The 14113-nt window shown below is 31.1% G+C and overlaps 1 protein-coding gene across 3 annotated transcripts in view; it reads left to right on the top strand.

Annotated features, from left to right (window-relative positions):
• The first annotated feature begins 1858 nt into the window (after positions 1–1858).
• Positions 1859–14113, top strand: part of LOC114344394 (JNK-interacting protein 3) — a 123841-nt gene continuing 111586 nt past the window's right edge. The window contains exon 1 of one of the 3 annotated variants that reach the window (XM_028295242.2): positions 1859–2342. In XM_028295242.2, the coding sequence (XP_028151043.2) occupies positions 2106–2342 (237 nt within the window). In that variant the 5' untranslated portion in view covers positions 1859–2105. The remainder of the gene's footprint in view (positions 2343–14113) is intronic. The other 2 variants (XM_028295226.2, XM_028295233.2) reach the window with 2 other exon arrangements.

Below are 14113 nucleotides of genomic sequence, written 5' to 3'. Positions count from 1 at the left end.
GATCGTACATGCGCAAAGAAATTTGGATCGTGAAATAGTCGATACTTTCGCTTCTTGTTGGATGGAGTATTCTTTGCCTCTATCTTAACGGTAGAGTCTGCGAGAAGTGCACGGTAAATTGAAGGTATATATTACAAAAAAAGTTATGTACGTCTTAGACGTCTTTGTATTTGCTTTATAATGCTCAAAAAATTACGGGATCTGGATTCCAATGCATATTTTTTTATAACTCTTGTATCAAAGTTGCGCGTGAGGTTAGGCGTGTTGATGACAGTTGACCAGTTGCAGCTGGCCCATTTGAAACAAGTAGGTAAATTATTTATATATTTTTTTTTTTTTACAAATTTTATATACAACATCGACGCCAACTTTTATTAAAACGAGAAGATTCAAGATTCCATGTTAGTCATTTTATATTACCCAATAATTCATTTAAAACATAAAAATAAATAATAATGAATATTACCAACTTGTTTCAAATGCATGTCCGTTCAGAGTTTGACATTGAAAACACCCTCAATGCTAGTTCAGCCGAAATCCTCGAGAGGTCGTCATTGTGACAACATCGCGAATCGAGATTTTCACTATGTCTATACTTTTCGAGTTATTTGCGAGTGAAAATTTTCGTTAAAAAAACACATTTTCAGAAGATTTATTGCAAATAACTTAAAAAGTATTTCATTGAAAAAAATATTCTAAATGTAGCTTATAAAACAATGAAAAAAATGGTGCATTTATGAAGTATGTACACCCACAGGAAGCAAATTTGTAGCTCATGAAAAGTACTTATTCCTCAAATTTCAAATCGAATATTTCAATGTGAAATAACCAAATAATGATGAAGCACTTTACTTCATTAAAACTTTTTTAAAGTGTTTGAATTTGAAAAAGCTTTATTTTTGGTTTTATAAAAGTTTCTAGCATCAAAACTAATGTCCACTTTACATCAACAATAAATTGAACAAGAAATTGACAAAGTTATTCAAGGCCAAATTTAACGTGTACAAAATGTATGGTTTGTAAAAGAAAATGAAGGAATTTGATGAAATAGAACAATTGGATATGTTTTATTTTGTCAAATTTCTTTATTTTCTTTTTATTCACGGCAAAATTGGGTGTTTGTATAAGTCAAATTTGACCTTGAATAACTTTGTCAATTTCTTATTCAATTTATTGTTGATGTAAAGTGGACTTAAGAGAGTTACGCTCAAAATAAAGTTGGTCCCTTTTAATTAGTAAAATAAATCGTGAAAATCACCCCCTAATTGGGCTATTCCGTCACTCGGAAATAACTAAAAAAGTACCTAGGTATTGACTTATTGAAAAAACTACTGAAATATATCTAATTCCGTAAATCATCAATCGTTCAATCATGCGTTCAATGAACATCGATCATAAATTGAACGAACGTTTTTTTACCCCCGAGGTGCTTTTCACCTCCCAAGTAAAATCAAAGCGAGGTTTAAGTCCAAAAGTGAAGTGGAGGGTAAGTAGAACCTAAATGTAAATTTTCATGAAAGTTGGTGGGACACGGAAAATTATACGGTATCGCCGTATTTTATGTTTAATTACTGGCCTATGAAATCTTTCCACGGACCACACAGAACTTGCTTATGATTCCTATGATTCATCCTGGTGACACAGAACAACACACTATTGTCTAATCTTCTATTGGATTGCTTGCTTGTGTGTTAGTGAGAATAGGACAAAGAAGAAGAATTCACTATGTAAGTGACACATGTCATCTATTATCTTTATCCCTCTTATTGATTGCGCATATGGCACAAAATGTTACTAATAAGAAATTGGTGTCAATGGTGTAGATACTCTAACATATTAGCAATACTGCGCAGATGATTATTTGTCAACAAGCTTTTGCGCAGAAATAAGAGATGATGTGATAAATTTATTTCTGACGGAGTTGTCAAAATCAGAGGGTTTAGAAAAAGAAATTTACCCTGTTAAAACGCCCTTCAATCCAAGTGCAAGGGTCATGTTTCCTTTTTATTTATTATTTGGTTAAAGTAAAATGGTGAATCCAATTTGAAATGTTGAATAAAAACCATCACAAGTAAGCTCATTAACAGTGTTCAATTACCAAAACAATGAATTTGGAAGATTCAGGGGGAAACCTGGTTCTGGGACCAGGAACCGAGACTGTTTATGGGACTCACGAGGACTCTCATGTGGTCATGTCTGAGAAGGTACAGTCGCTAGCTGGGAGTATCTATCAAGAATTCGAAAGGATGATAGCCAGATATGACGAAGATGTAGTCAAAACTTTAATGCCCCTTTTGGTTAATGTACTGGAATGTTTAGATGCAGCGTATCAACAAAACCAGGTAAGGGAATAATTTCGTATCATTTTTTATAAGTATCATATAACTTTCAGTTACAAAGGTGACACTTTCTTTAAGAAAGCATATGGGCAATATAGCTAAAAAAATTATAGCAGTACAGGAATGATTCAAAATGAGTTTATTTCTGTGGCTTCCTGTGATAATTCTCTTTGGTAACCTACTTAATGTTGTAGTGTTTGTTTTTTTATTTTAATTTGATAATGATTATCTTTGATCTGTGCATGTGATATGTAGGTGTTTCAGCACAAAGTAAAATATCTGAAGCATTACCATGAAGCAATATTATGATTTTGGATAAAATATGTTTAATGATAAATAATTATATAACCAAATGATATGAACATACATTATTTTAAGTGTGATCAATTCATTTACTACTTTTCCCCATTTTAATTTATTAATGGATTTGTCCTTCCTATAAATCATTTTTATTTTTTCTTTTTTCTCTTTTCATTTCTTACCTTTTAATCTGTTTTTTAGTGTATATTTCCAAAATCAATTTTCATTTATATTTTAAGGATATTTTGTAAATTCCGATCATATTATCTCGCTCTTTAGATCAAACATGAGTTTTTCTTAGGGTAATTGGTGCTATTCTTGTTCTCATGATCATTTTTCAGTGCGTCACAGTTTTTCGATTTCTCTCTAATGCATTAAGTTAGATGAGACGGAAAAAGCGGTAGCTCCGTGATTAAACACAAAAATAATGCAGCATTACAATGGTTATATACATAAGATGTCTATTCCTAACCTACGTTTGATTCGTTGATATTTAGAATGCGCGTTTTTTCTAGCCAATCAAATACACGTATTACGAACATTTGACGAAAACTTCGTCCATTTTGGCCATTTTTTAGAAGTGTCAAAGAGTCAAGTGACGGTTATTATTCAGGTCAGTATTCTGTGTACCTGTCGTTTTGAAATTTCGAATTCGACTTCACTTGTGTTTCACAACGTCTTTGTGCATTATTTTGTGTTTTGGTTTAGAATTTAGTTCGTTAAAAGTTAGTCATTGACGTGAGGAGACTAGAGACATTCGAGATGTACCGAAGAGTGCTAAATATCTCATTAGTAGATAGAATAGCCAACGTGGAGGTAATGAGACTTACACATAAGGAACGAGAACTAACAAATAAGAAGAAAACTGAGATATATGGGACATGTAATGAGAGATGTATATCTAATACTCCAGGTCATTATGCAAGAAAAAGATCCATAGTAAGGAGACGTAACTCATGGCTGAAGAACCTTAGGAACTGGTTTGGATGTAATAACAATGAATTATTTAGAGCCGCTGTTTCAGAAATAAAGATCTCTCTGATGATTGCTAACTTTTGAAGTGGAGACAGCACCTAGAGAAGAAGATAAAAACACAGTTTATGGATAGTTTTGTGTCATTTTTTAATGTTTCCATATTTATAAATTTAATTAACAATATTGTTTACTTTTTAATTCTATTCTCCTTTATAAAAAATACCTTCATGTTAACATATTGTGTAAAAATCAAATCTACTAAATTACTAAATCCACAAGCTTTTCACCTATGGCTAAGTACGATTGTGGCATCTGTCAGATTCGTGAATAATTACATGAAATAAGTCTCGACACAGCCAATACAGTATATGACGCCATAATTAATGACGCACTGAAAAATGATCATGAGAACAAGAATATGATCGGTTTGCTAATCTCAGACACAACTGTCTAGAAATTTTAGTAATTATTTTTTTGTGAAGTTAGTTACATGTTGACAGACTAGACATGGCTAGAAACTACTATGAGTGGTGTGCAAGTACTTGGAGGGGATACGAGAAACAATCGTGCACAAATAGCGGAGAAATATTGCAACTTTCTTAAATAATTCATATTGTCAATTGAAATTGTCAAATTGACGTATATTTCATACCTGCTGTCATTGAAGAAGAAAAATTATATATTGCTCCACTATATTGATATGATATGCAATTATTATATAAAGGTAAATTTAATTAATTGTATTTTGCTTGCAGTACTGCATTTTAATAACTAATTTTATTTACTACATACAATTGTTTACGTTTTAATAACATAACCTGAATCTTATTTTTTCTTCTTATTATTTTTTTGGACTATGGCCTTGGCAATTATCCAGTAACCAGGACTAAGATAATTGGCCAATATAATTAAAAGTGCGAATAATGTTGCTGAGCGTAGAAACCAGGTGTCGCTTTGTTGAACTTGCACGGGCCCAATACAACCAAGCACACATGCTCATAGACATTATTAAGAATAAACAAACATAAATAACATAAATCTTATGCCAATCAATAATATTTACACCATAATAATATAATCTATTGATAACAAATGAGAAAATTATTTATTGTACAAAATAAAAATATTTTGAGGAAGTAAATTCCACAAAATTGTATCCCACTATTTCCAATAATTCTTCTTTTTTTAATGAAAGAGTACAGTTTAACATAAAAAACTAGGCCCATTAGCTTACTAAAGCCTTGGTAAAGCCTCAAAAGCGGCACCGACAAACTGCGACCGTAACACTGTGATGAATGACATCATAAAAGACTGTACCACGCAAAATAATAGCAGTGGTTTCCAAGGATGCGTTTTAAGCCACCACTTGCTGAGTATACACATTTCATTGCCGCAGTGAAGAACCTTTAATTTTTCACCATAATCTGACGCCATTCATCGCAGTGTTACGGTTGCAGTTTGTCGGTGCCGCTTTCGAAAAAACCCAGGCTTAAGCCACCTATACAAGCACTTTACTAGAATAGTAGCATACTGATTAGAAGTAAAACTTGATTTCTATCAGTCAGTAGAACAAGCAGGATTTCAGTCTGGCCATAGAATAAACAACCATCAGCAATGCTTTAAAACTCTAATCGAAAAGTCTATCAAATATAATAGGCCACTTGTTCTTATTTTTGTTGACTTCCACAAAGCATTTTACATAGTGGAATGGACCACAGGTATGTAAATATTATATATACGAAAATGCAACAACTATAAACCTTCATTGCATGACCGAGAAGATAAAAATTGAAGTGAAGTCCTATTGTGCTGTTTGTTAGATTTTTTTAAGTTTTTTTAACTTTGGTAGAAGAATTTTATAAAAAATTTCATTTAATTTTTTTTTCGATAAAATGGGATCCCTCTTTACTAGTGGTACATTTTCACCATAGCTCTGGAGATGGCTTTGTAAGCAGAAAGTGCTCAGCTATGAATTAAATATTTTTCTTCACTTTTCTCATTCATTCTTTTGTCACAAGTGTGTACAAAACGTATCAATCTTTTTCAATAGGTAAAAATTAGTAAAGGGGTAAGGCAGGGATATACTTAAGTTCATGTTAATATACAATAAAATACAGAGCAGAAATCTTAAATCTTACAAAAATATCAGCAGAAAAATTGAGGACAAAACATTAAATGGATATCAATGCTTGTAATAAGCTTAAGAAACAGACTAAGAAATAAGGAAGTCTGTAGATGAACTGGAGTGGAAGATATTGTTAAATGTACACTCCATTTTTATAAGGTAAAAATGGAGATAGGCAAAGAATCAAGTTACCTACACAAAGAAAAAGTCAACAAAAGTGATATCAAATTATTCATAAGTTTGAAAATAATACGGAACTATCAATCTAAGTGACCCAGTTTAAATGGTTTTTGATAAACCAAAGTATCTAAAAATATATTTAGATTTATCCTAATTATTGATGATTATTACATTTTTAATTCACTTTTCAGACAAATTACTTGAAAGAAGATAAATGAGTAATACACATCCTAATATTTGTTTTAAATATTAATGTATTTTTGTATTATTTGCAATGCAATATTTTAATTAGTCACTGACCTAATCTGTCTATTAGAGACCAGCAGTTAGAAATCTGTTTATCAAATTTAATGTTGACATAATTAAGTATTATGCCATCTTTTTTCGTTAAGTTAATATTTACAATTTATAATTTAGATTACTAATTTGCTGTAAATCATCAGAGTATATTAACATTTTAACGTTGTAAATTGTACATTAATGTACAGTGTTCAAATAAAAAATATTTGAACTTACAGATAATTAAAAATATGATTCATCAAATTTAGAAGAGAGTTTATAAGCACTAGATGATCTGCATTGAAGATATATCACTTAAAAGGCAATTGATTAAGGGCCGGTTGTTCGAACGCTAATCAAGAAGTTGATTATAATTAAGTCCCCTTAACAACCATCAAATAACAACATCCCTCATTCGTATGTCAATCAATTGATTGTAATCAATTATGTTAATTATCGTTCTGATAATTAACATAATTGATTGATTAATTAATTATTAATTAACATAACAATTATTAACATAATTGATTAATAAATCTTATAATTGTAATCAATTATGTTTTTAGCAACCCAAACAAAGTTGACATTGACAGTTGGTGACAGTAGTTAAATATTTGATAATGATCAGTTGATTCCATTTTTGATTAGCGTTCGAACAACCGGCCCTTAATGTTGTTGAATGAATGCAAATATTCTTAGCATTAGTCGAAAACCTTAAATTGGAAATATGTACAACTTAACAAGTTTAGAAAATCGGAATTAAGTTCCATCAGACGATATAAAAAAGTTGTTTTTGCTGCTATTAATGAAAGTATTCCGAAAAATTAGCTGGTTATCTATGAATTATTTCGTCACAGTCGCTTTTCTGACAAGTCATGTCATCAGATGTGTTGAATGACCTATATTTATTTTTAAGACAAGAGTTTAAATATCTAAGGGCGGTAATCACAGATGACAACCACATAGAAAAAAAAGTCTCACCAAGGATAGCTGCTGGGAATAGAGCATTTTACTCCCTATCATCATTGTTAAGATCTAAGCTGCTAAAAAGACAATCTGAATTAAGTCTGTACATGTCAATTATGCTCCCAGTTGTTACATATGGAAGTGAAACATGGAATCTGCGTCAGCGGGAAATACATAAGCTGCAGGTATTTGAAAGGAAGGTTCTTAATATGATATTTGGCCTTCACAGAGATGAATTGACAGGGGAGTGAAGAAGGTGCCACAATGCTGAATTGGTGACTCTATATGGTACTGAAAACATTGACAGACCTATAAAACCTAGCCAGATAGGAAGGGCAGGTCATGTGGTAAGATTTGAAGAAGACAGAGTGTTAAATACAATATTTTTGAGAGACCAGATGGTAGAAGATCAGTAGGAGGCCATCCCAAAAAAGATGGAAGGATGGTGTTGAAGCCTATTTATCTAGGATTGGGGTACAACTGTGGAAAATGGAAGCGCACGATAGTAAAAGATGGGGGCTACAGTGGATGCATCGAAGACTCACCTCGAGTTGTAAAACCAGTCAAGAAAAAGGAGCATTTTATTTTTGTATTTTTCTTATAATTTTGAAGCTATTTAATTGAAAAAATCTATAAATTTTCAGTATGTTTTAAATCAACATGCTTCGGGAAAAATTAAAGGAAAAACGCCCCAGAACCAAAAAAGCCACAGAGGGAACCATGTCAGACTCGGCTTAATGAAGCTACACTCAACGTTTGTAGAGAGTATCTATCATAAAGTTTTTTGCTGATGGACACTAACTATAATAGGTGACAAGTGATGATAATTATAGTATCATTTAAATAACATTCTATTTTAGTCTATTTTAATGAGACAACTAAACTGAACATCAGTCTACAGTTCACAATATTTGCTGATAACATAATATTTACTTTATGGCAAGGTAAAAACACTTTCCTACTATGTAATATTATTAGTAAAGATCTGCCTGAAATTAAAAATTGGTATTATGCCAATCACTTATCATTTAACATTACAAAAATTAAATTAATTCCGTTTAAAAGTGTATTAATTTCCATTAATTTATACGTAAATAATTGGTATTAGTTATGTAATAATTATAGTACGAACTGTACTTTAGTACTTATATAAAAAATAAAAAAACATAATTAAATGCCTGATGTATAAATTTGCACATATTATAACTTGCACTTCTACTTAACATAAATCAAAAGTTCAGACTTATCTCTAGTGATTTAAATATACTATAGTTACTTAAATATAGTCCGTCCGCTATAACTTTTCCCATGCGGTACAATTCATTTTCAATCAAATTAAGTCAAAACATAAATTGAAACGAACGTCGATGTGTATATACATTTTGTATACTGTATACTATATACTACACACATCGGCGTACGTTTCACTTTCTGTAAAAAGTACATGTAGGTTCTTATTCATCAAATTTAAAATAGAATATTTCAATGTGAAACCAAAAAAGAAGCACTTTTCGTGGAATACTCATCAAAGCTTTTTAAAGTGTTTAATAAAAAAAGCTTCATTATTGTTTTTTATAAAAGTTTCTAGCATAAAAACTAATCATGTTACGCGCAAAATAAAGTTGGTCCCTTTTTTTTAAATCGCCCCGTAATTATTAACATCCCAAATGAAATTAAGGCTATGGGTACATAATTCGCAAATATTTTACGTCTATCCCTACTTTTTCTGTCTTTACACGGCAAATTACGTGTAGTAAAATTCACACTGGTATGGATATGTAAACATTACTAGAATGTCATTCTACTTGAAAATGTCATCATTAATTTAAAGAGATGGGTTTTGAATGTTCTTGGATAACTGTTATTTTTATAATTGGAAATTATTAATTCAGTTAATAAATGTGATAATTTTTTCACTAACTGTGTATTCAGTGATTGTAATAATTTATTTGTACAACAAAGACTAATACTCAATCGAGAAAAGAGGAAAAGTGTTAAAGTGATTTTTTAATAATATATATATTGCTATGGAACGCTTACAATTTTGAACATCTTTAACAACAAAATACTTGGATCACAGAATATATTATCCTGATGTATTCTCTGCTTGGATCTTCCACAAATAATACACAATAAATAACTTTTTATTAAATTCACGTCTTAAATCAATTATTTATCAAATACACTATATTTCAATAATATTTAATCAATAACTCAACATACAGTCGAAAAAATGAAAGAATACCCATGAACGAACATATAAATCACGCTGTATTTTCCTGTCACCGTGTCACAAAGAAAATTGCCCAGCGCAAGTACATGTAATAATAATTATTACATGTACTTGCGCTGGCCAATTTTTTGTGTGACACGGTGACAGGAAAATACAGCGTGTTTTATATGTTCGTTCATGGGTATTCTTTCATTTTTCCTACTGTATTCCCGATGCAATGGCAAATATTTAAAATTGTCACTGATTGTCAGTGTCTGACTGACAATATATTCTGACAATATTATATTCGGCTGAGTGCGTTGTAAGACAAAGATAGATTTGGTAAATATTACCACGGCATTGTGTTTATTTTTTTCGAATCCTGAAAAAACCAATAAATATTTTTGAAAAATTTAAACGCAGAATGAAAGACTAAATTATTACCGAGGGCCGAAAGTCCCTTAGAATAAATAAAAAGTTTACTTTGAATGATATATTTGAAATTAAAAATCACACTAAATTTTCTCTTAGTTTTTCACCCCTGTAACTTATTAAAATAAACATTATAGAAGTTCTCAGGGACTTTCGGTCCTCGCTAATAACGTGATCTTTCATTCTGCGTTTAAATTTTTCAAAAATACTTATTAGTTTTCTCAGGATTCGAAAAAAATGAATCCCCATTTGAATAGCATTGCAGCCGAAAATACGTACCGATCCTCTTAATCATTACCGCTTTACAATTTACCTTACTTATTTATGTATTGTTTATTATGATCTGTTATAAGTTTCACTGGTTCAAAGTGCTTATTTTTTTTTTGTTTTATTTTATAAGCTAAATTTTTGCTAAGAATATTTTTTCGATAAAATCCTTACTTTTTGACTCATTTGCGAAAAACTGTCTAAAAGCGTGTTTTTTGTTTGTTGAAAAATTAATATTTTCACTCACATATAACTTGAAAAGTATTGACTTACTGAAGAAACTCTATACAACAAAAGTTGCTTAGAATTAGTCAGTTTATCCATTTCCGGACTTATTTTGAACGTATGCTTTTTTCACTCACCGAGAAGGGGTGGCTTTCACCCCAAAGTAAAATCAACCAACGGTATAAGTCCAAAATTTCAAGCAAATCCGTGGTGACAAGAAAAATTACACTCCAAAACGGTCATTTGCTGGCCTATTAATTAAAAAATGATTAATATTTTTGTATACAATCCATGCAAACAATTAATAGTTCCTAAAAGTGTTAAATTAAAATTCAAGTGGTGAATTAGTTTTTATATTAGATAACGGAATATTGAAAGTATATGTAGGTTCAGATGAAAAGTTATTCATAATACTAATTACATTCTAAATTTGTCTAAACAATATTATTAATGAATTATTAATGAAGGCTTCTGAGGGTTAGAAATAATAATAAGTAGCAAAAGATAGTTGTATAATATGTTCTAAAAGTGTTTGCTAAAGTGTCAAAATACTCCCAAATTTGTTGGTATTTATTTAAATGATTAATACAGATTTATACTGGTTTTTTCCATATTTCCGTAATGGTTTTCATGACTCACAATGTATTTGTTTACAGGGATTCATTTGTGAATTTTATTGCTTCAAAATAAATATATAAATATGCTACAACCGAAAGTATTTTCTATAAATGCGATCAAGTTGTCAGAAGAATTCAAAAGATTTCTGGGGATTGATTGATGATACATATCCTAAATACATATACTGTTTTGCAGTTTCAGTGAAAGCGTTTTGTCCGTCCTTTATAGTCCTGTCGCCAGGGGGTACAACGGCCTCCTTTATTCAGATGGTCTTACCCAAGTTTTTTTTATGTATTTTGACCCGTTATGGGGAATTCTGACGACGAGGTCGAGGCGCGTGTTGAAGCGAGATTCAAGTGGGTCCTAATTTAAACGTCGGCAAAGAGAGATATAATATATATAATAGTGGAAAAGAAAGAGAACGCAGATACCCTACAAGACGGTAAAATTAGTAATATTTACACTTTGTGATAAAATGTCCCGAATATGTCCCGAAGAATACAGGCAACCAAAAAGTTGACTGCTCTCAGTGGTGGAGATAAAAATATTAGTTGGTTTTTTTAATTCTCACAATGATAAAAATTAGAACAAAACGTAGTTTGACCATAAAATTACCACGCCACTGATCATACACTCGGCTGACGAGACATCCACACTATCCACAGGCTAATAAATTTTAGCATTTGGTGTTATTTTAAGGGTCATAAATACCAAATTTTGACAGAAATTTCTCTATCTCTTCTTACGTTTAATCTTTTTCACGTTGGGTTGAATTCCGTCTTCAGTTTTTATCCTTTTCTGTTACATTTTTTTATTTCACTCATAATGTCGCAACACGCTCTGTCAGTTTTCCTCTAAAGACGAATTTTTTGGGTAACAGTTGATTCGTATGTCGATAAGATTGTTATAAACCAGGGGTGGCCAAACTTCGGCTCGAGAGCCACATGCGGCTCTTTGAAGGATTACTTGTGGCTCTCGATAAATGTACCCGAGTTCCTTTTCAATTTTGTGTTATTATATTTAAAAAAATTATTATCGTGCCATAATGTTTCAAAATGTCTTTTAAAATGATATGACACATCAAAAACTGTACGAATGAACATTAAGAGTGGTGCAAAATAAAAGTCAGTAAATCAACCGACTCCAGACAGATTTGTATAACTCTTGCTAACTTGCTACGGATATAATTTGTAATTTGGATTACACATCTTAGTCATTAACGAGTATATAGATTTCAAGACTTAAAATATTTTGAATCGTCTCTTCATTTTTTTCTGAATTCGTTTGAAATGAGCATATGTAATTCATAAGGTGAATTTTTTATTACCAATATATATGACCCAAATATCCCAAAGATCAAGTTCGAAAATAAAACTATATGTAATTAAGTTTTAATATTTCGTAAATTTATTTCTGTTTTCAATAAATAAAATTTCTGTTAAAAATTTGTAAATATGTACCTTCTTTACATAATGTACTTTTTGAATACGTATTTAATTGCGGCTCGCGAAAAATTTCAACTTATGAAAAGTGGCTCGGACTATCAAGGAGCTTGGCCACCCCTGTTATAAACAAAGAACTTGAGGAATTACATAACAGCGATTTTTCACAAAACAAAACATTTTTTTGTATTTTTTGGGTCATTCTAAGCAAAAAATGTTCTTTCAAGTTTTTTCGTATGATGCATAGTTTTCGAGATAAACGCGGTTGAACTTTCAAAAAATCGAAAAATTGCAATTTTTGAACCCGAATAACTTTTGATTAAAAAATAAAATAGCAATTCTGCTTACGCATTTGAAAGTTCAAGTCAAATTCTATCGGTTTTGATTATTTGCATTGCTAAAAATTAATTTTTTTATTGTTAAACAAAGCTATAAAGACATAGTGCTTGAGTGACGTTTTCAATGCAACTCCCATTTATAATCAAACGAGTAAGCGTGCCTACAAACACGGAATTTCTACGTAGCATGCTTTAAAACGCATGCATTTGCACGGGAAACACTATTTGTTTATAGCTTTGTTTGACAATAAAAAAATTAACTTTTAGCAATGCAAATAATCAAAACCGGTTTAATTTGACTTGAACTTTCAAATGCGGTAAGAAGAATTGCTATTTTATTTTTCAATCAAAATTCGGGTTCAAAAATTGCAATTTTTCGATTTTTTGAAAGTTCAACCGCGTTTATCTCGAAAACTATGCATCCTACGAAAAAACTTGTAAGAACATTTTTTGCTTAGAATGACCCAAAAAAAAAACGTTTTGTTTTTCGAAAGAGCGTTGTTATGTAATTCCTCAAGTTCTTTGTTTATAACAATCTTATCGACATCCGGATCAACTGTTACCCAAAAAATTCTTTTCTACGGGTAAAAATACGTAAAAAAACTTGGGTAAGTCCATCTGAATAAAGGAGGCCGTTGTATCCCCCCCCCCTGGCGACAGGACTATTATTCCTTTTTGGTTTTTTGATATTTATTTTACGGGAAGGCATATAAGAACTAGTTCTTTATTTACTATCGGTAAAACTATAGTTTGTAATTATAGTTTCTACTTCAGAGTGTACCCGTTTGTATTTTGATTGTATGTTGAATGTATACTAGGGTCTTCAATATTGTTGATTGGTCGGTTGTTATTATAGAGTTTGGGGCGAGTTCGGACAGTTTGAGGCAATGTGGCCGGTCTGCTTGTAGATAAAATGTTTTATTTTGTTCATTAATAGGACAAAACTATCAACAACAATAATTGATAGGATTACTATCAAATGGAATTACTAAAGAGGGTTGTAGTTCGAAGCTGTCTTGTACAAAGAAGATATATATCTGTCATCTAAAACTTAAAATACGGGAATATTTGTCACTGGGTATTCCTGTTCTTAAAAATGGAGAAAAAACTGGAGAAATCAGGTGAAAACCAAGATCTTTGATAGCATTCTTTACAATATCACGTAGAATACAAGTGGAAATGTTTGGAGGCTATTATTCTTTTAGTAGGAGAAATTAGTCTATGAACATTCATGATGAAGTTCCCAACTGTCAGCATTGTATGGGGTTTTAAAAGGTTATCAACAAGGTCTGAACTTATTAGGTATACAAAGATACGATTATTGGATACTCTGGGATGCAAATGAGATATATTTAAGACCAATAGCATCACGTACTGCCTTCACATAGTTGAATAGCTTAAGATTTTCAGCAGCA

This window comes from Diabrotica virgifera, chromosome 7, assembly GCF_917563875.1.
Source record: "Diabrotica virgifera virgifera chromosome 7, PGI_DIABVI_V3a".
NCBI lineage: Eukaryota > Metazoa > Arthropoda > Insecta > Coleoptera > Chrysomelidae > Diabrotica > Diabrotica virgifera.
This window is presented reverse-complemented; position numbering and strand designations above follow the sequence as displayed.